Source organism: Dendrobates tinctorius, unplaced genomic scaffold (genome assembly GCF_039654945.1).
Source record: "Dendrobates tinctorius isolate UK_male_01 unplaced genomic scaffold, ASM3965494v1 ptg000136l, whole genome shotgun sequence".
NCBI lineage: Eukaryota > Metazoa > Chordata > Amphibia > Anura > Dendrobatidae > Dendrobates > Dendrobates tinctorius.
In genome coordinates, this window is record NW_027361804.1 from 2,775,598 (window position 1) to 2,800,378 (window position 24,781).

General features: G+C 51.4%; 3 protein-coding genes across 9 annotated transcripts in view; 1 reads left to right on the forward strand and 2 right to left on the reverse strand.

Moving 5' to 3' along the window:
- Positions 1-608, reverse strand: part of ATP6V0A4 (ATPase H+ transporting V0 subunit a4) — a 30,296-nt gene extending 29,688 nt beyond the window's left edge. For all 3 annotated transcript variants that reach the window (XM_073544036.1, XM_073544037.1, XM_073544038.1), the window contains exon 1: positions 60-608. The gene's annotated coding sequence lies outside the window, so the exon portion shown is untranslated. The remainder of the gene's footprint in view (positions 1-59) is intronic.
- TMEM213 (transmembrane protein 213) lies at positions 501-11,883 on the forward strand. Its single transcript, XM_073544039.1, has 3 exons — positions 501-610; positions 8,985-9,023; positions 11,070-11,883. The coding sequence occupies exons 1-3, from the start codon at positions 559-561 to the stop codon at positions 11,246-11,248; spliced, it is 270 nt and encodes an 89-aa protein (XP_073400140.1). The 5' UTR covers positions 501-558; the 3' UTR covers positions 11,249-11,883.
- The window catches only part of KIAA1549 (KIAA1549 ortholog), a 92,675-nt gene continuing 79,773 nt past the window's right edge, over positions 11,880-24,781 (reverse strand). For all 5 annotated transcript variants that reach the window (XM_073544034.1, XM_073544031.1, XM_073544033.1 and 2 more), the window contains exons 16-20: positions 22,477-22,779; positions 19,662-19,714; positions 18,073-18,215; positions 17,753-17,922; positions 11,880-17,647 (exon numbers count right to left, since the gene is read on the reverse strand). In XM_073544034.1, coding sequence (XP_073400135.1) covers positions 17,420-17,647; positions 17,753-17,922; positions 18,073-18,215; positions 19,662-19,714; positions 22,477-22,779 — 897 coding nt within the window. In that variant the 3' untranslated portion in view covers positions 11,880-17,419. The remainder of the gene's footprint in view (positions 17,648-17,752; positions 17,923-18,072; positions 18,216-19,661; positions 19,715-22,476; positions 22,780-24,781) is intronic.

Genomic DNA, 24,781 nt, shown 5'->3' on the forward strand with positions numbered 1-24,781 from the left:
AAAAAAATCAGCATCTTTGCCTCTGCGCCATTTCTACGCGTTAGATAACTAAATCCGACCTTTTTCTGAGCGCACGCGTGAGTGGAGGAGTCGGGGAGGTCGCAGGAGGCTCACTGGCCTCCCCTCCGGGGTCAGGGCCTCCTGATGTGGCCACTACACTGCACTGAAACCTCCCCTGACCCAATACTCCTCACAGCTGAGGGTTTGTTACAGTTGCATCCAGTTTGTACAATCCAGACACAAGAGTGATACAATGTATCAAATGCAACAAACTATCAGGAGAGAGATTTGTGCTGCTGGGAGGTTTCCATTCACTGACTGGAAGCAGAGATCCTGCAGGAGGTGAAAGCTGCAGAACTTTCTGCCCCCTCCTGTGTAGAGGGTGAGCGCAGGTGAGCTGGGGGCGGAGCCAGGACGCACAGGTGAGCTGGGGGCGGAGCCAGGACGCACAGGTGAGCTGGGGGCGGAGCCAGGACGCACAGGTGAGCTGGGGGCGGAGCCAGGACGCACAGGTGCCCCCTCCAGCTCCGCAGTCACATCGTCAGTGCAGGGATCAGAATGAAGTTCACCGTCCTCCTCCTCCTCTGCTACATCCTGGAGTCCTGGGCAGGTGAGATGATTACTGATATCTGGTAATCCCTGTAATCTGTGGTACAGCACCAGCAGGAAATAAGTAATCCATCAGAATCCAGATCCAAAGTCTAGTGTACAACTATCTGTAATATCATGTCAGAACATAATGTAAACCCCTAATCTGATACATTACACCACTGTAATCTGATCTATTCTGCTCCTATAATCTGGCGTATCGCACCCCTGTAATCTGATTTATTCTGCTCCTATAATCTGGCGTATCGCACCCCTGTAATCTGATTTATTCTGCTCCTATAATCTGGCGTATCGCACCCCTGTAATCTGATTTATTCTTCTATAATCTGGGGTATCGCACCCCTGTAATCTGATTTATTCTGCTCCTATAATCTGGCGTATTGCACCCCTGTAATCTGATCTATTCTGCTCCCATAGTCTGGCGTATCGCACCCCTGTAATCTGATTTATTCTTCTCCTATAATCTGGGGTATCGCACCCCTGTAATCTGATCTATTCTGCTCCTATAATCTGGCGTATTGCACCACTGTAATCTGATCTATTCTGCTCCCATAGTCTGGCGTATCGCACCCCAGTAATCTGATTTATTCTTCTCCTATAATCTGGGGTATCGCACCCCTGTAATCTGATCTATTCTGCTCCTATAATCTGGCGTATCGCACCCCTGTAATCTGATTTATTCTGCTCCTATAATCTGGCGTATCGCACCCCTGTAATCTGATTTATTCGTCTCCTATAATCTGGGGTATCGCACCCCTGTAATCTGATTTATTCTGCTCCTATAATCTGGCGTATCGCACCCCTGTAATCTGATTTATTCTTCTCCTATAATCTGGGGTATCGCACCCCTGTAATCTGATCTATTCTGCTCCTATAATCTGGCATATCGCACCCCTGTAATCTGATTTATTCTGCTCCTATAATCTGGCGTATCGCACCCCTGTAATCTGATCTATTCTGCTCCTATAATCTGGCATATCGCACCCCTGTAATCTGATTTATTCTGCTCCTATAATCTGGCGTATCACACCCCTGTAATCTGATTTATTCTGCTCCTATAATCTGGCGTATCGCACCCCTGTAATCTGATTTATTCTGCTCCTATAATCTGGCGTATCGCACCCCTGTAATCTGATTTATTCTGCTCCTATAATCTGGCGTATCGCACCCCTGTAATCTGATTTATTCTGCTCCTATAATCTGGCGTATCGCACCCCTGTAATCTGATTTATTCTGCTCCTATAATCTGGGGTATCGCACCCCTGTAATCTGATTTATTCTGCTCCTATAATCTGGCGTATCGCACCCCTGTAATCTGATTTATTCTACTCCTATATTCTGGCGTATCGCACCCCTGTAATCTGATCTCTTCTGCTCCCATAGTCTGGCGTATCGCACCCCTGTAATCTGATTTATTCTTCTCCTATAATCTGGGGTATCGCACCCCTGTAATCTGATTTATTCTTCTCCTATAATCTGGGGTATCGCACCCCTGTAATCTGATCTATTCTGCTCCTATAATCTGGCGTATCGCACCCCTGTAATCTGATCTATTCTGCTCCTATAATCTGGCGTATCGCACCCCTGTAATCTGATTTATTCTGCTCCTATAATCTGGCGTATCGCACCCCTGTAATCTGATTTATTCTTCTCCTATAATCTTGGGTATCGCACCCCTGTAATCTGATTTATTCTGCTCCTATAATCTGGCGTATCGCACCTCTGTAATCTGATTTATTCTGCTCCTATAATCTGGGGTATCGCACCCCTGTAATCTGATTTATTCTGCTCCTATAATCTGGCGTATCGCACCCCTGTAATCTGATTTATTCTACTCCTATATTCTGGCGTATCACACCCCTGTAATCTGATCTCTTCTGCTCCCATAGTCTGGCGTATCGCACCCCTGTAATCTGATTTATTCTGCTCCTATAATGTGGCGTATCGCACCCCTGTAATCTGATTTATTCTGCTCCTATAATCTGGCGTATTACACCCCTGTAATCTGATCTATTCCGCTCCCATAGTCTGGCGTATCGCACCCCTGTAGTCTGATTTATTGCACCCCTGTAATCTGATTTATTCTGCTTCTATAATGTGGCGTATTACACCCCTGTAATCTGATCTATTCCGCTCCCATAGTCTGGCGTATCGCACCCCTGTAATCTGTTTTATTGCACCCCTGTAATCTGATTTATTCTGCTCCTATAGTCTGGCGTATTGCACCCCTGTAATCTGATTTATTCTGCTCCTATAAACTGGGGTATTGCACCCCTGTAATCTGATTTATTCTGCTCCTATAATCTGGCGTATTACACCCCTGTAATCTGATCTATTCCGCTCCCATTGTCTGGCGTATTGCACCCCTGTAATCTGATCTATTCTGCTCCCATAGTCTGGCGTATCGCACCCCTGTAATCTGATTTATTCTGCTCCTATAATCTGGGGTATCGCACCCCTGTAATCTGATTTATTCTGCTCCTATAGTCTGGCGTATTGCACCCCTGTAATCTGATCTATTCTGCTCCCATAGTCTGGCGTATCGCACCCCTGTAATCTGATTTATTCTGCTCCTATAATCTGGGGTATCGCACCCCTGTAATCTGATTTATTCTGCTCCTATAGTCTGGCGTATTGCACCCCTGTAATCTGATCTATTCTGCTCCTATAATCTAGCGTATCGCACCCCTGTAATCTGATTTATTCTGCTCCTATTATCTGGGGTATCGCACCCCTGTAATCTGATTTATTCTGCTCCTATAATCTGGCGTATCGCACCCCTGTAATCTGATTTATTCTGCTCCTATAAACTGGCGTATCGCACCGCTGTAATCTAATTTATTCTGCTCCTATCATTTGGCGTATCGCACCCCTGTAATCTGATTTATTCTTCTCCTATAATCTGACTTATTCTGCTCCTATAATGTGGCGTATTACAGCCCTGTAATCTGATTTATTCTGCTCCTATAATCTGGGGTATCGCACCGCTGTAATCTGATTTATTCTGCTCCTATAATGTGGCGTATCGCACCCCTGTAATCTAATTTATTCTGCTCCTATCATTTGGCGTATCGCACCGCTGTAATCTGATTTATTCTGCTCTTATAATCTGGGGTATCGCACCCCTGTAATCTGATTTATTCTGCTCCTATAGTCTGGCGTATTACACCCCTGTAATCTGATCTCTTCTGCTCCCATAGTCTGGCGTATCGCACCCCTGTAATCTGATAATTCTGATCCTATAATCTGGGGTATTGCACCGCTGTAATCTGATTTATTCTGCTCCTATAATGTGGCGTATTACACCCCTGTAATCTGATTTATTCTGCTCCTATAATCTGGGGTATCACACCGCTGTAATCTGATTTATTCTGCTCCTATAATCTGGGGTATCGCACCCCTGTAATCTGATTTATTCTGCTCCTATAATGTGGCGTATCGCACCGCTGTAATCTGATTTATTCTGCTCCTATAATCTGGGGTATCGCACCCCTGTAATCTAATTTATTCTGCTCCTATCATTTGGCGTATCGCACCCCTGTAATCTGATTTATTCTGCTCCTATCATTTGGCGTATCGCACCCCTGTAATCTGATTTATTCTGCTCCTATAATCTGGCGTATCGCACCCCTGTAATCTGATTTATTCTGCTCCTATAGTCTGGCGTATTACACCCCTGTAATCTGATCTATTCTGTTCCCATAGTCTGGCGTATCGCACCCCTGTAATCTGATTTATTCTACTCTTATAGTCTGGCGTATTACACCCCTGTAATCTGATTTATTCTGCTCCTATAATCTGGCGTATCGCACCCCTGTAATCTGATTTATTCTGCTCTTATAATCTGGGGTATCGCACCCCTGTAATCTGATTTTTTTCTGCTCCTATAATCTGGGGTATCGCACCGCTGTAATCTGATTTATTCTGCTCCTATAGTCTGGCGTATTACACCCCTGTAATCTGATCTATTCTGCTCCCATAGTCTGGCGTATCGCACCCCTGTAATCTGATTTATTCTGCTCCTATAATCTGGCGTATTACACCCCTGTAATCTGATTTATTCTGCTCCTATAATCTGGCGTATTACACCCCTGTAATCTGATTTATTCTGCTGCTATCATTTGGCGTATCGCCTCCCTGTAATCTGATTTATTCTTCTCCTATAATCTGGCGTATTACACCCCTGTACTGTGATCTATTCTGCTCCTATAATCTGGCGTATTACACCCCTGTAATCTGATTTATTATGCTGCTATCATTTTTTGTATTGCACCCTTTTAATCTGATTTATTCTGCTCCTATAATCTGGCGTATCGCCTCCCTGTAATGTGATCTATTCTGCTCCTATAATCTGGTGTATCACACTCCTGTAATCAGATTTACTCTGCTTCCTATAATCTGTAATCGCACCTCTGTAATTTCATGTGTTCTATTCCTCTGCAATATTTCTCTTTCAATATAACGTAGTGATCACTGCGTCTAATCTGCTGCGTTTTCGTGTAATCTGATGTACCGTGCGTTCCATCTGAGATGACGTATCAGCTATACGACATAATTTCCCCTCTAATCTGATGTACCTTCTGTAATCTATGAATGTGTCCCTCTACTCCACATGTCAAACGCTGACCCGTGGGTCACACCTGGCCGCAGGGTGAGTACATTTAGCCCGCGACGCCGGGCGGATCCCCCAAATATGATTCCCCCAGTATATGTAGACCGCAATGCTGGGCGGGTCCCCAGAGTACATGTGGCCCGCGAGGCCGGGCGGGTCCCCCCCCGAGTACATGTGGCCCGCGAGGCCGGGCGGGTCCCCCCAAGTACATGTGGCCCACGAGGCCGGGCGGGTCCCCCCGAGTACATGTGGCCCACGAGGCTGGGCGGGTCCCCCCGAGTACATGTGGCCCACGAGGCCGGGCGGGTCCCCTGAGTACATGTGGCCCGCGAGGCCGGGCGGGTCCCCCGAGTACATGTGGCCCGCGAGGCCGGGCGGGTCCCTCCGAGTACATGTGGCCCGCGAGGCCGGGCGGGTCCCTCCGAGTACATTTGGCCCGCGAGGCCAGGCGGGTCACTCCGAGTACATGTGGCCCGCGAGGCCGGGCGGGTCCCTCCGAGTACACGTGGCCCGCGAGGCCGGGCGGGTCCCCCCGAGTACACGTGGCCCGCGAGGCCGGGCGGGTCCCCCGAGTACATGTGGCCCGCGAGGCCGGGCGGGTCCCTCCGAGTACATGTGGCCCGCGAGGCCGGGCGGGTCCCTCCGAGTACATGTGGCCCGCGAGGCCGGGCGGGTCCCCCCGAGTATATGTGGCCTGTGATGCCGGGCGTGTCTCTCTCACTCCCAGCATCGCACTTTCAATTGAAAGCAATGATGGAGGAGGCAGTGTCAGCTGACGCTCCCTCTCCCATCATTCCTCTTCTGCATCTGAAGTCTCTGTGCAGCCGATGCGATGACATCATTAAAACACACCCAATGTACAGAGTGATGCAGAGGATGTGAAGACAGGGTGAGGAGACCAAAGCAGCAAGGGAACGGGCAGGGGTGAATATTTATTATTTTAATGTGAGGTCATTATACTATATAGAGCAATATATTGGGTCGTTATACTGTATGGGGGACTATGTGGGGGCCATTATACTATATGGAGTATTATGTGTAGCCATTATCCTGTATGGATTACTATTTGGGGTCCATTATACTATATGGAGCAATATGTGTGGCCATTATACTGTATGGGGGACTATGTGGGGACCATTGTACTGTATGGAGCATTATGTGGCCATTATACTGTATGGAGCACTATGTGGAGTCCATTATACTGTATGGAGCATTATGTGGGGCCATTATCCTGTATGGATTACTATTTGGGGTCCATTATACTGTTGGAGCATTGTGTGTAGCCATTATACTGTATGGGGGACTATGTGGGGTCCATTATACTGTTTGGAGCATTATGTGTGGTCATTAGTCCTCCATATGTTAGATTTGGGGGCCATTATACTGTATGCAAGACTATGCGGGGGCCATTATCCTATATGGACCACTATGTGGTGGCCATCAGAGCATTATGTGTGGACATTATACTGTATGGAGCACTACGTGGGGGCCATTATACAGTATGGAGCATTGTGTGGCCATTATACTGTATGGAGTACTATGTGGGGATTATAGTTGGAGAATCATACTGTGATGGGGTCACCATTCTTCGGAGGGCGTGCGGGTTACTGTAGAGTCATCATAGCGTGAGGGAATTCCCTGTGGGGGTGTCATACTGTGTTTGGGGCCTTTTTGATTTGCATCATGCATTAGTATTTGAAGGTTATTATCCTTTTTATTACATATGTACAGTTGTGCGCAAAAGTTTACATACCCCGGCAGAATTTTTGCTTTCTTGGCCTTTTTTCAGAGAATATTTATGTGAACACCAAACCTTTTCCTCCACACATGGTTAGTGGTTGGGTGAAGCCATTTATTATCAAACTACTGTGTTTTCTCTTTTTAAATCATAATGACAACCCAAAACATCCAAATGGCCCTGATCAAAAGTTTACATACCCCATTTCTAAATACCGTGTATTGACCCCTCTAACATCAATGACAGCTTGAAGTCTTTTGTGGTAGTTGTGGACAAAGTTATTTTCTCAGATGGTAAAGCTGCCCACTCTTCTTGGCAAAAAGCCTCCAGTTCATGTAACTTCCTGGGCTGTCTAGCATGAACAGCACGCTTGAGATCTCCCCAGAGTGGCTCAATGATATTGAGGTCAGGAGACTGAGATGGCCACTCCAGAACCTTCACTTTGTTCTGCTGTAGCCAATGACAGGTCGACTTGGCCCTGTGTTTTGGGTCGTTGTCATGTTGGAACGTCCAAGTACATCCTATGCACAGCTTCCAGGCAGAGGATTGCAAATTTGCCTCCAGTATTTGCTGATAATGTGCTGCATTCATCTTTCCTTCAACTTTGAGCAAGTCTCCTGTGCGTTTGTAGCTCACACTGCCCCAAAACATCAGCGATCCACCTCTATGCTTCACAGTAGGAATGGTGTTCCTTTCATCATAGACCTTGTTGACCTCTCTCCAAATGTAACGTTTATGGTTGTGGCCAAAAAGTTCCATTTTGGTCTCATCACTCCAAATTACCTTGTTCCAGAAGTTCTGAGGCTTGTCTCTGTGCTGTTTTGCATACTGTAGGTGAGCTACTTCATGACATTTCCTCAGTAATGGCTTTCTTCTGGTGACTCGACCATGCAGCCCATTTTTCTTCAAGTGCCTCCTTATTGTGCATCTTGAAACAGCCACACCGCTAGTTTTCAGAGAGTCCAGTATTTCAGCTGATGTTATTTGTGGGTTTTTCTTTACATCCTGAACAATTTTCCTGGCAGTTGTGGATGACATTTTTGTTGGTCTACCTGACCGTGGTTTTGTTTTTACAGAGCCCCTGATTTTCCGTTTGTTAATCACAGTTTGAACGCTGCTGACTGGCATTATCAATTCCTTGGATATCTTTTTGTATCCCTTTCCTGTTTTATACAGTTCAACTACCTTTTCCCGTAGATCCGTTGACAATTCTTTTGCTTTCCCCATGACTCACAATGCAGAAACGTCAGTGGCTGGATGAAAGATGCAAGAGTCTGTCTGGATCCCAGAAACTCACTCAGCTTTTATGCACACAGCAAACAGGTCACAGCTGAGGATGTTTCCTTTAGTAGCCATTCACATCCATTTGTGTCAACTTCTGTGCATGTTATCAGGCAAAAATCACCATGGGATGTGAACTTTTGATCAGGGTCATTTGGATGTTTTGGGTTGTCATTATGATGTAAAAAGAGAAAACACAGTAGTCTCACAATAAATGGCTTCACCCAACCACTAACCATGAGTGGAGGAAAAGTTTTGGTGTCATCATTCATATTCTCTGAAAAAAAGCCAAGAAAGCAAAAATTCTGCCGGGGTGTGTAAACTTTTGAGCACAACTGTATATAATGCCGTTGGGCCATATGCTCTTACATAACATTATATTCTGAGATCTATTCGTTACAATGCACTTTGTTTGTAGGAAAACTGCTTTAAGTTTGTTTTCACATGAAAAATGTCATCGCTATTTGATAAGGAAAAACTTCCTCAATTTTAAACATTTTTTTAAAAATAAAGATTGGCCGCGACTTTGTCCAAACTTTCAATTTTGACCCTCTGTGTGCTTCAGTGTAACATCTCTGCTCTAATCTGAAAGTGTACCCCGTAATCTTACACTCTCTCCACTAATCCTCTATAAGGGACCCCTCTACTCAGTGCTGTATCCACCCGGGATGGCACCGCCGCTCCGACACAATGTATCCAGCCACATTCACCTGTGGATAACAGTCTCTTCTCTTCTTGTTTCAGCCTCTAATGATACAGTGGAAAGTTTGCTGCAGTGTCCAGGTGAGCGGCTCTATAATCACTCAAATATTCCAAACCCGGATGAATCTGCTGCAGAACATCTTTACACCAGATAGGAAAAGAAAAATGATGGATCCTCTGTAAGATCAAATCCAAAGAACCCGATGATGTGCAAAACTCACCTATAGTCACCACCAATGCTGCAGTATACAGGGAGCTCCCCCTAGTGGTGTCTGCAGACAGGTTCTTATGTATCTCTGTATACAGGGAGCTCCCCCTAGTGGTGACTGCAGACAGGATCTTATCATGTATCTCTGTATACAGGGAGCTCCCCCTAGTGGTGGCTGCAGACAGGATCTTATGTATCTCTGTATACACAGGGAGCTCCCCCTAGTGGTGTCTGCAGACAGGATCTTATGTATCTCTATATACACAGGGAACTCCCCCTAGTGGTGGCTGCAGACAGGATGTTATCATGTATCCCTGTATACAGGGAGCTCCCCCTAGTGGTGACTGCAGACAGGATCTTATCATGTATCTCTGTATACACAGGGAACTCCCCCTAGTGGTGTCTGCAGACAGGATCTTATCATGTATCTCTGTATACACAGGGACCTCCCCCTAGTGGTGTCTGCAGACAGGATCTTATCATGTATCTCTGTATACAGGGAGCTCCCCCTAGTGGTGACTGCAGACAGGCTCTTATGTATCTCTGCATACAGGGAGCTCCCCCTAGTGGTGGCTGCAGACAGGATGTTATCATGTATCCCTGTATACAGGGAGCTCCCCCTAGTGGTGACTGCAGACAGGATCTTATCATGTATCTCTGTATACAGGGAGCTCCCCCTAGTGGTGACTGCAGACAGGTTCTTATGTATCTTTGTATACAGGGAGCTCCCCCTAGTGGTGTCTGCAGACAGGATCTTATCATGTATCTCTGTATACAGGAACTCCCCCTAGTGGTGGCTGCAGACAGAATCTTATCATGTGTCTCTGTATACAGGGAGCTCCCTCTAGTGGTGGCTGCAGACAGGATCTTATCATGTATCTCTGTACACAGGGAGCTCCCCCTAGTGTTGGCTGCAGACAGGATCTTATGTATCTCTGTACACAGGGAGCTCCCCCTAGTGGTGACTGCAGACAGGATCTTATCATGTATCTGTATACAGGGAGCTCCCCCTAGTGGTGTCTGCAGACAGGATCTTATCATGTATCTCTGTATACAGGGAGCTCCCCCTAGTGGTGTCTGCAGACAGGATCTTATCATGTATCTCTGTATACAGGGAGCTCCCCCTAGTGGTGTCTGCAGACATGATCTTATCATGTATCTCTGTATACAGGGAGCTCCCCCTAGTGGTGTCTGCAGACAGGATCTTATCATGTATCTCTGTATACAGGATCTTATGTATCTGTATACAGGGAGCTCCCCCTAGTGGTGTCTGCAGACAGGATCTTATCATGTATCCCTGTATACAGGGAGCTCCCCCTAGTGGTGACTGCAGACAGGATCTTATCATGTATCTCTGTATACAGGGAGCTCCCCCTAGTGGTGACTGCAGACAGGCTCTTATGTATCTCTGTATACAGGGAGCTCCCCCTAGTGGTGTCTGCAGCAGGATCTTATCATGTATCTCTGTATACAGGGAGCTCCCCCTAGTGGTGGCTGCAGAATCTTATCATGTATCTCTGTATACAGGGAGCTCCCTCTAGTGGTGGCTGCAGACAGGATCTTATCATGTATCTCTGTACACAGGGAGCTCCCCCTAGTGTTGGCTACAGACAGGATCTTATGTATCTCTGTACACAGGGAGCTCCCCCTAGTGGTGACTGCAGACAGGATCTTATCATGTATCTGTATACAGGGAGCTCCCCCTAGTGGTGTCTGCAGACAGGATCTTATCATGTATTGCTGTATACAGGGAGCTCCCCCTAGTGGTGACTGCAGGGGCATACTCCTTGTTATAATGGTTATAACATCCTGTAGAAGCCGTTCTACAGGCAGTATATTATAAGCGGCTGTTATAACCTGCTGTGCAGTGTATCTGACCTCAGAGCAGAATGTGACATGTATTTCCACCCTCCTTACAGCGGACAGTACGTTCTGCGATGTGGCGAGCCGCTGCTGCATGCCCGGGATGGATAGCTATGGCTGGATCGCGGCCGCCGTGGGCTGGAGTCTGTGGGTTTTCACCATCATCCTCATGTGTATTGGTAAAGTCATGGATCTGAGGCCGAATGAGCCCAAATACGAACACATCCGGGAGTGAGACGAGACCTCCACAAGGACAAAGTCCATAAACATGGCGTCCAGAGCAAACCGGCAAAAAAATAAGACTGTAAAGGAAACACGTCAGCCTGGCGACCCCGACACCGACAAAGTGCTTCTACCCGGCCAAGAAAAACTGCGGCCACATATCAGGCCTTGTGCATGGAAACAGCCTTGAACAAGGCCTCGTTTCCTAAGGCGACCAATCGGATTTCAGCTTTCATTTATCTTGTTCTGATTAAAAAATAAAATAAGAAACGTGATTGGTTGCAATGAACATCACCTTAGTTACTGAAGCAGAAGTGCTGTTCGTAGCAACCAATCAAATTCCAGCTTTAATATTTTTCACAGCAGGTTAGATCATGAAAGCTGTGATTTGATTGGTCCAGTTGGCATCATGTGGGAGAAATAGCTGAAATAGACCAATCAAAATCCATCTTTCTAACCAGTTTTCCTAGATGAGGCCGAATATTTGTTACCACAGCATCAGCCATTCCTGATATCGAGTAACAGTGAGGACGGCGGCCATATTGTGAGGCGTCATATTAGATGGAGGCACAACGCCCCCCAGACCTCAGCGCTGTAATGCTGCCGCCATATTGTATGGAACAAGAAAATAAAACCTTCCATCATTTACTTCTGGAATTCCTTTATTTATATCATGCGCCAGTGACACAACCACCAAATCCCAGCCACGAGCCCCCGTTACTGGACCCCCCGTTACTGGACCCCCACACTACGTGCACATAGTGAAGAAAACAATAAGACTAATGTTACAAAAATTAACAAAAAAATCCCCCCAAATACCCTGAGGTCACAGCAAATGTCCCCCCAGACTGGTCCCGCCAGCCCCCCGACAAAACAAGAACAATGTCTGTACACGGCCACGGGGCCCGCGACACCACGCAGGCACGCCAGGGGCCCCGCGACACCACGCAGGCACGCCAGGGGCCCCGCGACACCACGCAGGCACGCCAGGGGCCCCGCGACACCACGCAGGCACGCCAGGGGCCCCGCGACACCACGCAGGCACGCCAGGGGCCCCGCGACACCACGCAGGCACGCCAGGGGCCCCGCGACACCACGCAGGCACGCCAGGGGCCCCGCGACACCACACAGGCACGCCAGGGGCCCCGCGACACCACGCCAGGGGCCCCGCGACACCACACAGGCACGCCAGGGGCCCCGCGACACCACGCCAGGGGCCCCGCGACACCACGCAGGCACGCCAGGGGCCCCGCGACACCACGCAGGCACGCCAGGGGCCCCGCGACACCACGCAGGCACGCCAGGGGCCCCGCGACACCACGCAGGCACGCCAGGGGCCCCGCGACACCACGCAGGCACGCCAGGGGCCCCGCGACACCACGCAGGCACGCCAGGGTCCCCGCGACACCACGCAGGCACGCCAGGGGCCCCGCGACACCACGCAGGCACGCCAGGGGCCCCGCGACACCACGCAGGCACGCCAGGGGCCCCTCGACACCACGCAGGCACGCCAGGGGCCCCGCGACACCACGCAGGCACGCCAGGGGCCTCGCGACACCACACAGGCACGCCAGGGGCCCCGCGACACCACGCCAGGGGCCCCGCGACACCACACAGGCACGCCAGGGGCCCCGCGACACCACGCCAGGGGCCCCGCGACACCACGCAGGCACGCCAGGGGCCCCGCGACACCACGCAGGCACGCCAGGGGCCCCGCGACACCACGCAGGCACGCCAGGGGCCCCGCGACACCACGCAGGCACGCCAGGGTCCCCGCGACACCACGCAGGCACGCCAGGGTCCCCGCGACACCACGCAGGCACGCCAGGGTCCCCGCGACACCACGCAGGCACGCCAGGGGCCCCGCGACACCACGCAGGCACGCCAGGGGCCCCGCGACACCACGCAGGCACGCCAGGGGCCCCTCGACACCACGCAGGCACGCCAGGGGCCCCGCGACACCACGCAGGCACGCCAGGGGCCCCGCGACACCACGCAGGCACGCCAGGGGCCCCGCGACACCACGCAGGCACGCCAGGGGCCCCGCGACACCACGCAGGCACGCCAGGGGCCCCGCGACACCACACAGGCACGCCAGGGGCCCCAGATTAACCCCTTCACGGTCCGGGAGACCTGCACACCGGATCACGACGAGGGCGACAACATGACAACATAAAACGGTGCGGACGATAGAAGACGAACGCTTGGGAAACAGTCACCGTCCGGTTTATGTTTTGTTCAGTTTTACTAAAAGTTTTCTGATTTTCCACAAAATTTCCAGTAAGTTTTTTTTTTTGTGATTTGCTGATTCGTGTTCTCCACCCGGCGTCACTGCGAAGAGGCGGTGTGTATTGCTGTGTGGAAATAGCACCTTATATTAACCCCTCAATGCCGGATGGGTCATCAACATGGGGGAAAGAACCAGGAACAGGCGGGATCATGTGACTGTCGGAACAATGCCCCAATGTGGGCCCCAGCACCCCCTACAGGCAACACGGAGTCCCTGCACCCCACAGCTACCACTGTAACCCACCTGGAGCCGCTAAGTAGGTGCTGCCACAAAGGTTCTGCAGCTGATTTCTCTACTAATCGCCTCTCTTACTACTTGAAAGATGTCCCCCCTCCTTTTGTTATTCAGCCTCCATCCTCTCCTCTCGTTACTCAGCCTCAATCCTCTCCTTTGTTACTTGGCCTCAGCCCTCTCCTCTCGTTACTCGGCCTCCATACTTCCCTCTCATTACTCGGCCTCCGTCCTTCTCTCTCGTTACTGAACTGCCTTCATCTCCTCTCTTGTTACTCAGCTTCCGTTCTCTCCTCTCCCGTTACTCGACCCCTGTCCTCTCTTCTCTTGTTACTCGACCCTCGTCCACTATTGTTACTCGGCCTCCCTCCTCTCCTCTCATTCTAGTACTAAGCCTGTTCTTTTGTTTCTCAGTTCTATAGTCTCCTCTCATTAATTGTTCAGTCCTATTTCTCGTCACTTGGTCCCTTTTCTCATTATTCTGCTCCACTCTTATCACTGCTGTCTCGCTCTCTCCTCTTTTCTATGCTCCCATCCTCTCATTACTCAGCACACGTTCTCTTCTCTCGCTGCTTGGCCCTCATTGCCCAGCCCCGGTCTCTTCCCATCCTCTCTTCTCGGACTGTCATATTCTCTCCTCTTGTTGCTCAGCCTTCATAGTGTCTGTTCTTGTCCAGTTCTCTCCTCATCTTTCTGGATCCCGGTCTCTTCCCATCCTATCTTCTCTGTCTGTCCAATTCTCTTCTCTCGTTGCTCAGCCCCAGTCCTCTCATTTGGTTGTTGAACTTATTCCCTCCTCTTAGTTTTTGGCCTTCACTCCATCCTCTCCTCTCACTGATTGGTCCCCGTCCCATCCTCTCTTCTTGGCCTTTCCCATTCTTCTCCTCTTGTTTCTCAGCCCCCGTCTCATCTTTTTGTTGCTACGCCTCTATCGAAGCGACCCTCATCCTCATGTTGCTCGACCTGTATCTTCTTTCCTCACCCGGCTTTGTCCACTCCTATCTTTGTTTGGTCAATATCTTGTCCGCCCCCCATCCCATCCTTTCTTCTTGGCCTGTCCTGCTCTCTCCTCGTTTGGCTCCCATTCTCTCAGCCCTTGACCCGTTCATTGGCCCCAGTCCCATATTTTCATTGATACACCCGTTGAAGACTCTCCTCTTGATGCTTGACCTATGTCCCAGGTTCTCCCATCATTGCTTGGCCACCCTCCCATCCTCATGTTGCTCGAACAGTGCCCTCCTTTTTTTTTCCTCAGCCTTTGTGTCACCCACTCCTATCATTGCTTAGCCTCCTTCCCCTCCCCTTGATGCTAGACCACCCCGTCCCATCACCTTCACTTCTCCTGTTGCTGGGCCTCTGTCCTCTCAACTCTTGTTTTGTCCTCTCCTTGGCCCTGTCCCATCCCATTCTCTCTTCTCGGTCTGTTCCATTCTCTCTTGTTGCTCTGCCTCGGTCGTCTCTTCTCCTTGCTAGGCCCCGTCTCATCCCATCCTCTCTTCTTGGCCTGTCCCGTTCTCTACTCTCATTGCTAAGAACCCATCCTGTCCTCTGTTCACGGCTTGTCTGTTCTCTCCTCTTGGCCTATCCCATTCTCTCCTCATTTGTCGCCCCACATCCCATCCTGTCGTTGCTAGGTCCCCATCGAAATACCTCAATGCTTGGCCCCCATCAAATAGTCTCCTGTCGATGCTCTGCCTCCATCCCAGACTCTCCCCTCATTGTTCGGCCTCCCTCCCATCCTCAATTTGCTCACCTGTCCCCTTTCTTTTCTCAGTCTTCGTTTTCCCACTCCATTACTTAAGGCTGCATTTTGTCCATTCCTCTTGTTGCTTGGCTCCCTGTCCCCTCCTCTCTTTACTGCCTGCCCTGCTGTCTCTCTTTTCCTTGCTAGTCCTCTCATCTCATTGCTTGGACTCCATCCTTCCTTCACATCTTGGTCTGTACCGTTATTTCTTCTCCTTGCTTAGTCCCTGTCCCCTCATCCTGTTGGTCAGACCCTGTCCCTTCATCTCTTCTTGGCGTGTATTGTTCTCTCTTCTCGTGGCTCAGCCATCTTTTCATTCTCTCTTCTTGGCATGTCCCATTCTCTAGTCATCTCATTGAATGGTCCCCATCCATTAGTTTCATTGCTCAGTCCCCGTACCCTCATCTTGTTGCTTGAACCCCATCCCATTCCCTCTCGTCTGCCCATCTTGCTGCCTCGTCATCTCATTGCATGGCCCCCATGCCTTCCATTGCTCGTCTCATCTCGTTGCTTGCACCCTGTCCCACTCTCTTCTCAGCCTGTCCCGTTGCCTCTCATCTCGTTGCTTGAACCCTGTCCAATTCTCCTCTCATCTCTTTGCATGGCCCCCTTCCCTTCCTTTCATTGCTCGGCCCCCGTATCCTCATCTCGTTGCTTGAACCCAGTCCCATTCTCTGTTCTCGGCCTGTCCAGTCCTCCTTATCTCATGGCATGGCCCCCATTACTTCCTTTTGTTTGCATGGACCCGGTCCCACACTCCTCTTGTTGCATGGCCTCCATCACTTTCACTGATTGGCCCCCGTCCCCTCATCTCGTTGCTAGGATCCCGTTCCATTCTTCTCAGCCGGTCCCGTTCTCTCATCTTGTTGCATGGACCCTATCCCTTCCTATTGTTACTCAGCCTGTCCCGTTCTCTCGTATCGCTGCTTAGACCAGTCCCATTCTGGACCCCATCCTGTTCTCTCATCTCGTTGCTTGGACCCCGTCCCATTCTCTGGACTCACTGCTTGGACCTTGTCCTGTTCTCTCATCTCATTGCTTGGACTCCATCCCGTTCTCTACTCATCTTGTTGCTTGGACCCCATCCCATTGTCTCTTCTTGGCCCATGCACCCTCATCTTGTCGCTTGGACCCCGTTCCATTCAGTCTTTTCGGCCTGTCCAGTTCTCCTCTCATCTTGTTGCATGGCCCCATCCCTTCCTGTTGTTACTCGGTTCTCGTACACTCATCTTGTTGCTTGGACCCCGTCCCATTCTCTGGACTCGCTGCTCGGACCTTGTCCTGTTCTACTCTCATCTTGTTGCTTGGACAACATTCCGTTCTCACTTCTCGGCCTGTCCCGTTCTCCTCTCGTTGCTTGGACCCCATCCTGCTCTCCCCTCATCTCATTGCTCGGTCCCCTTCCCTTCATCTCGTTGCTTGGACCCCTTTCCATTGTCTCTTCTTGGACCCTGAACCTTCATCTTGTTGCTTGGACCCCATTCCCTCTTCTCAGCCTGTCCCTTTCTCCTCTCGATGCTTGGACCCAGTCCCGTTCTCCTCTCTCTTCAGTAGATGGCCCCCACCCCTTCCTTGTGTAACTGGGCCCCCGTCCCGTCTTGTTCTTTCTAATCTCAACCTTGTCCTGTTTACAGATGAAACATTCCAGTCACAACCACAAACACGTCCCACCTGGACCGGCACAGTCTGACCTGTTCCACCCATGAAAACCTAAACCTGCCTAGTCCCTCACCCCCACCACCTGCTGCTGTTTATAATGACCCTTCACTCTCTCTGATGAAGACCCCATGCTGACTTCTCACATACACTGATGTCCGATAATGCGCTGCTCTCATTTCTCACTATTTCGGCCACTCCTCGCACCCTTCCCTATGGCTTCCATAGGAAGCGGACACTTAGCCGGTCGTGTGCAGCCCCTATCAGCTGTGGTAGGTGGGGGCGACCACCTGTTTCTGGGAGAGGCGCAGCAGTTCTTCCCGGATGGCCTTGATGAGGGAGGCGGAGGAGTGTCCAGGGTGGACGTCCTCAGCTGAGCTGGAGGTGTAACAGATGGAAGGGGGCAGATGAGAGCCCGGCTGGCGATTGGGTCCCCTGTTCACGGAGAACATCTGAGGGCCACTGTAGTCTTGGGCTCCATGTGTGTGACCCTGCAACATAAATAATTCCCGAATTAAAGGGACAGCTAAGGCACAGCAGGGAGCAGGGAGCCACCATCACACGGTGGACACACATTTATGGATCCGGTCACTTACTGCTTCCCTGTGCGCTGCATTTCTTGGCGTCTCCTCTTCGTGACTGTAGTACGAGGGCCACACGGGGCCAGAAAATCCCTGTACAGACCGACTTCGAGCCAACTCAGTGGACTGAGCCCCCATGCGACTCGCGATGCCCACCTGCGTCAACTGGTGAATCTGTGCGGGGCCTGAAAAGTGACACTTAAAGGTAATGTTAGAGGAGCCACTAGATATGATATCAGAGCTGGAGGGACAGGAAGGTCACTGCACCTACTATAAGTCGCTCCCTGGCCTGCAATGGCTGATAACAGGGAGTAATGCACTGGGGCTGTACTCACCAGAATTGCTTCCCAGGGGCCTCGGTCTGGCTACGGAGGTCAAGTCCTCGGGGTACATCCGGCCGGGATACTGACCTTCTGCCTGCTGAGATTCAGTGGCTGCTTCAGCCGGGGGCAGGAAGCCGGAGCTGAACCCTGGGCTTCTATAAGGAGAAGACGGCTCAGGAGTCAGTGACAGAGAAACGGTGGCACTAGGAAAATACCGCGCTCACAGGTGACGGAAATACCTGCCATCGCACAGTTTCCCGCCACAGACCACACGGCTTCCCGCCACAGACCACACAGCCTTCCTACCGCACAGCCTCCCGCCACAGACCATACAGCCTACCGCCACAGACCACACAGCTTCCCGCCACAAGCCCCAGTCTACCGCCACAGACAGCACAGCCTCCCGCCACAAGCCCCACAGTCTCCTGCCACAGACTGCACAGCTTCCCGCCACAGACCACAGTCTCCTGTCACAGACCGCCCAGCCTCCCGCCACAGACCGCACAGCCTTCTACCGCTGCCGACCGCAGGCTCCAGTCAGAGTGCACAGCTTCCCGCCACAGAGCGCTCAGCCTCCCACCGACTGTCAGCCTCTCGAAGGCACAGCTTCCTGCCACAGACCGCACAGCCTCCCGCCGCCACTGGCAGCACAGCCTCCTGCCGCCATCAACTGCTCAGCCTCCCGACCGCACAGCCTCCCACCGCCGCCGACCCGCACAGCCTCCTGCTGCTGACTGCACAGCCTCTCATACTGAGGACCCTCCTCTATCTGCATTCCCTCCCTGAACACAGACCTTCCTCTGACTACACAACCGTTCCCCCCCTTCCCGGCTGCAGACCTTCCCCCTCACCCTTCTCATGGTTGGTGGGACTCCGAGGTGTGGAATAATCCACGGTTGGGGGAGGGGACGGCTGTGACAATCTTTGTTCCCATCTCTGCAGTCAGTGGGCCGTGACCGCTGCACCGACCATTAAACACAACGCCAAGAGCACGGATGGAAAACTCTAACCACAGGTCCAAGCCAGCGACATTCTGGGTAACTGAAGGAGTGCCAGCTCTGACCTGAGGGGTTTGTTACAATGTATCGGTGCAGCTGGACTCATGGACATGAGGGAGGTTTCTGCACTGACGCACTGCAACAAGCTGATCAGCTGTGCGAGCGAGACCCGACCGACAGTTTCCATTTACTGACAGGCTGGGGGCCCACGTTGCGCTTTTTGTTTCCGCAGCGCCTTTAGACGCGCGTTTCTGCTGCGGAAACGCTTAAGAAAAGCATCCACTGTAATCAATGGAATCCGCACATGTTGTGCTAATGGTGCGCTTTTTTCCGCAGTGGAAACGCTAAGTGGAAAAAAACGCAGCATGTCAATTGTATGGCAAAAACGCTTAACAAAAGTGATTCATAAAACGCATGCGTTTTCCCGGGAAGAGGGTGTGCGGTTCCGCTCAGGATTATTCTGCTTCAAAAACGCTACGTGGGCACACAGCCTAAGCGGGATTCAAGACAGAAGGAACAGAGAAACTTCCACAACTTTACATGATCAGATGCTCTAAATGAGACGGAGCCGCAGCGCCCCCCGCTGGACAGAGCGATCATCACCTTGTCATAAGGCTGGGAGCAGTGGGCTGCGGACCCCCGAAATCCAGGAATCTCTGAAAAAGAATAGAGATCTCCATGTAATACATCATCAATGCTCCGATCCTCCAGTCACCTCCACAGCTGCAGACACTATTCTGCTGTTACAGTCTTATCCTCCAGTAACCTCCAGAGCTGCACTCACTATTCTGCTGTTACATTGTGTCTTAACCTCCAGAGCTGCACTCGCTATTCTGCTGTTACATCGTGTCTTAACCTCCAGAGCTGCACTCACTATTCTGCTGTTACATCTTATCCTCCAGTCACCTCCAGAGCTGCACTCGCTATTCTGCTGTTACATCGTGTCTTATCCTCCAGTCACCTCGAGAGCTGCACTCACTATTCTGCTGTTACATCATGTCTTATACTCCAGTAACCTCCAGAGCTGCACTTAATATTCTGCTGTTACATCTTATCCTCCAGTCGCTATTCTGCTGTTACATCATGTCTAGTCCTCCAGTCCCCTCTAGAGCTGCAGTCCCTTGATTCCGTCCTGGCCCTGGTGATGTTGCAGGAGGTTCCCTCGATTCCCCAATGTCCCTCGTGACATCTCAGGGGGTTTCCCCATAATTCCCTTTGTTTCTGGTGATGTCACAGGGGATAAAGAGGGAGGTGGTTCCTGGATTCCCCATGTCGCTGATGATGTCACAGGGGGTTCCCCGGGATCTCCCCATGTCTCTGGTGATGTCACAACGGTTTTCTCAGGGATCACTCCCATGTCTCTGGTAATGACAGGGGTGTTCCCCAGGCCCCCCTCATGTCTCTGGTGATGTCACATGGGTACAGGGGTCCTACTTGGGATCCCTCCATATCCCTGGTGATGTCAGAGGGGTGCTCCCTGGGATCTCCCCATGTTTCTGGTGATATCACAGGGGGGTTCCTTGCTATCCCCCCAATGATATCACAGAGGTGTTTTCCGGGATCTCAATATGTCTCAGGTGATGTCACAGGGGTGCTCCTTGGGATATCTCCATATCTCTGGTGACATCAGAGGTGTGCTCCATGGGATCCCCCCCATGTCCCTGGTGATGTCAGAGGAGTGCCCTCCGGGATCCCCCCCATATCCGTAATGCTGTCAGAGGGGTGCTCTCCGGGATCCCCCCCATGTCCCTAATGCTGTCAGATGGGTGCTCTCCGGGATCCCCCCATGTCCCTAATGCTGTCCCTGGTGATGTCAGAGGAGTGTTCCCCGGGATGCCCCCATGTCCCTGGTGATGTCACAGAAGTGTTGCTCGGGATCCCCCCCATGTCCCTGGTGATATCACAGGAGTGTTCCCTGGGATCCCCCCCATGTCCCTGGTGCTGGCAGAGGGGTGCTCTCCGGGATCCCCCCATGTCCCAGGTGCTGTCACAGGAGTGTTGCCCGGGATCCCCCCATGTCCCTGGTGATGTCACAGGAGTGTTCCCCCGGGATCCCCCCATGTCCCTGGAGCGGTCACAGAAGTGTTCCTCGGGATCCCCCCCATGTCCCTGGTGATGTCACAGGAGTGTTCCCCGGGATCCCCCCATGTCCCTGGTGATGGCAGAGGGGTGCTCTCCAGGATCCCCCCATGTCCCAGGTGCTGTCACAGGAGTGTTCCCCGGGATCCCCCCATGTCCCTGGTGATGTCAGAGGGGTGTTCCCCGGGATCCCCTCATGTCATGTCCCTGGTGATGTCACAGGAGTGTTCCCCGGGATCCCCCCCATGTCCCTGGTGATGTCACAGGAGTGTTCCCCGGGATCCCCCCATGTCCCTGGTGATGGCAGAGGGGTGCTCTCCGGGATCCCCCCATGTCCCAGGTGCTGTCACAGGAGTGTTCCCCGGGATCCCCCCATGTCCCTGGTGATGTCAGAGGGGTGTTCCCCGGGATCCCCTCATGTCATGTCCCTGGTGATGTCACAGGAGTGTTCCCCGGGATCTCCCCATGTCCCTGGTGATGTCACAGGAGTGTTCCCCGGGATCCCCCCCATGTCCCTGGTGATGTCAGAGGGGTGTTCCCCGGGATCCCCCCATGTCCCTGGTGATGTTAGAGGGGTGTTCCCCGGGATCCTCCCATGTCCCTGGTGATGTCACAGGAGTGTTCCCCGGGATCTCCCCATGTCCCTGGTGATGTCACAGGAGTGTTCCCCGGGATCTCCCCATGTCCCTGGTGATGTCACAGGAGTGTTCCCCGGGATCCCCCCCATGTCCCTGGTGATGTCAGAGGGGTGTTCCCCGGGATCCCCTCATGTCATGTCCCTGGTGATGTCACAGGAGTGTTCCCCGGGATCCCCCCATGTCCCTTGTGATGGCAGAGGGGTGCTCTCCGGGATCCCCCCATGTCCCAGGTGCTGTCACAGGAGTGTTCCCCGGGATCCCCCCATGTCCCTGGTGATGTCAGAGGGGTGTTCCCCGGGATCCCCTCATGTCATGTCCCTGGTGATGTCACAGGAGTGTTCCCCGGGATCTCCCCATGTCCCTGGTGATGTCACAGGAGTGTTCCCTGGGATCCCCCCCATGTCCCTGGTGATGTCAGAGGGGTGTTCCCCGGGATCCCCTCATGCCATGTCCCTGGTGATGTCACAGGAGTGTTCCCCGGGATCCCCCCCCATGTCCCTGGTGATGTCAGAGGGGTGTTCCCCGGGATCCCCCCCATGTCCCTGCTGCTGTCACAGGAGTGTTCCCCGGGATGCCCCCCATGTCCCTGCTGCTGTCACAGGAGTGTTCCCCGGGATCCCCCCCATGTCCCTGGTGATGTCAGAGGGGTGTTCCCCGGGATCCCCCCATGTCCCTGGGTTTTGCTGCCAGTAGCGACTCACGTTGTAGTGGGAGGACTGATGAGACGGATACTGCCATGGTGCAGACCCCTGACCGGTCCGGGCTGAGGAGCTGTTCCCCACATGCTGTCCTGAAGTGTTTCCTGACTGCAGCGCTCCGGGCCCTTGGCTGCTCGGGGCCACCAGTGCAAAGGCATCATCCAGCAGAGACTGCATAGTCTGCCGCACCTCTTCAATGGACGGCTGAGGAGCCACGTACGGAGCCGGGAGGCGCGGGGGGGAGCCGGGATACTGGTCGATCTCTGACACCGGAGTGGGGCTATCTGAGGGGATATCAGGGTCCGACTAGAGAGAGACAAGCAAGTGGAATCTGTTATCAGCCAGAGACAGGGCGTAATATTGCTCTCTGTTGTCAGCCAGAGACAGGGCGTAATATTGCTCTCTGTTGTCAGCCAGAGACAGGGCGCAATATTGCTCTCTGTTGTGAGTCAGATACAGGGCGTAATATTGCTCTCTGTTGTGAGTCAGATACAGGGCGTAATATTGCTCTCTGTTGTGAGTCAGATACAGGGCGTAATATTGCTCTCTGTTGTCAGCCAGATACAGGGCGTAATATTGCTCTCTGTTGTCAGCCAGATACAGGGCGTAATATTGCTCTCTGTTGTCAGCCAGATACAGGGCGTAATATTGCTCTCTGTTGTCAGCCAGATACAGGGCGTAATATTGCTCTCTGTTGTGAGTCAGATACAGGGCGTAATATTGCTCTCTGCTGTCAGCCAGATACAGGGCGTAATATTGCTCTCTGTTGTCAGCCAGATACAGGGCGTAATATTGCTCTCTGTTGTCAGCCAGATACAGGGCGTAATATTGCTCTGTGTTATCAGCCAGATACAGGGCGTAATATTGCTCTCTGTTGTGAGTCAGATACAGGGCGTAATATTGCTCTCTGTTGTGAGTCAGATACAGGGCGTAATATTGCTCTCTGTTGTCAGCCAGATACAGGGCGTAATATTGCTCTCTGCTGTCAGCCAGATACAGGGCGTAATATTGCTCTCTGTTATCAGCCAGATACAGGGTGTAATATTGCTCTCTGTTATCAGCCAGATACAGGGCGTAATATTGCTCTCTGTCAGCCAGATACAGGGCGTAATATTGCTCTGTGTTATCAGCCAGATACAGGGCGTAATATTGCTCTCTGATATCAGCCAGATACAGGGCGTAATATTGCTCTCTGTTATCAGCCAGATACAGGGCGTAATATTGCTCTCTGTTATCAGCCAGATACAGGGCGTAATATTGCTCTCTGTTATCAGCCAGATACAGGGCGTAATATTGCTCTCTGTTATCAGCCAGATACAGGGCGTAATATTGCTCTCTGATATCAGCAAGATACAGGGTGTAATATTGCTCTCTGTTATCAGCCAGATACAGGGCGTAATATTGCTCTCTGTTATCAGACAGATACAGGGTGTAATATTGCTCTCTGTTATCAGCCAGATACAGGGTGTAATATTGCTCTCTGTTATCAGCCAGATACAGGGTGTAATATTGCTCTCTGTTATCAGCCAGATACAGGGTGTAATATTGCTCTCTGTTGTCAGCCAGATACAGGGTGTAATATTGCTCTCTTGTCAGCCAGATACAGGGCGTAATATTGCTCTCTGTTATCAGCCAGATACAGGGTGTAATATTGCTCTCTGTTGTCAGCCAGATACAGGGTGTAATATTGCTCTGTGTTATCAGCCAGATACAGGGTGTAATATTGCTCTCTGTTATCAGCCAGATACAGGGTGTAATATTGCTCTCTGTTGTCAGCCAGATACAGGGTGTAATATTGCTCTCTTGTCAGCCAGATACAGGGCGTAATATTGCTCTCTGTTATCAGCCAGATACAGGGCGTAATATTGCTCTCTGTTGTCAGCCAGATACAGGGTGTAATATTGCTCTCTGTTGTCAGCCAGATACAGGGTGTAATATTGCTCTCTGTTGTCAGCCAGATACAGGGCGTAATATTGCTCTCTGTTATCAGCCAGATACAGGGCGTAATATTGCTCTCTGTTATCAGCCAGATACAGGGTGTAATATTGCTCTGTGTTATCAGCCAGATACAGGGTGTAATATTGCTCTGTGTTATCAGCCAGATACAGGGTGTAATATTGCTCTGTGTTATCAGCCAGATACAGGGTGTAATATTGCTCTGTGTTATCAGCCAGATACAGGGTGTAATATTGCTCTGTGTTATCAGCCAGATACAGGGTGTAATATTGCTCTCTGTTATCAGCCAGATACAGGGTGTAATATTGCTCTGTGTTATCAGCCGGTGAGGCAGTGCCATACTATACGCTAA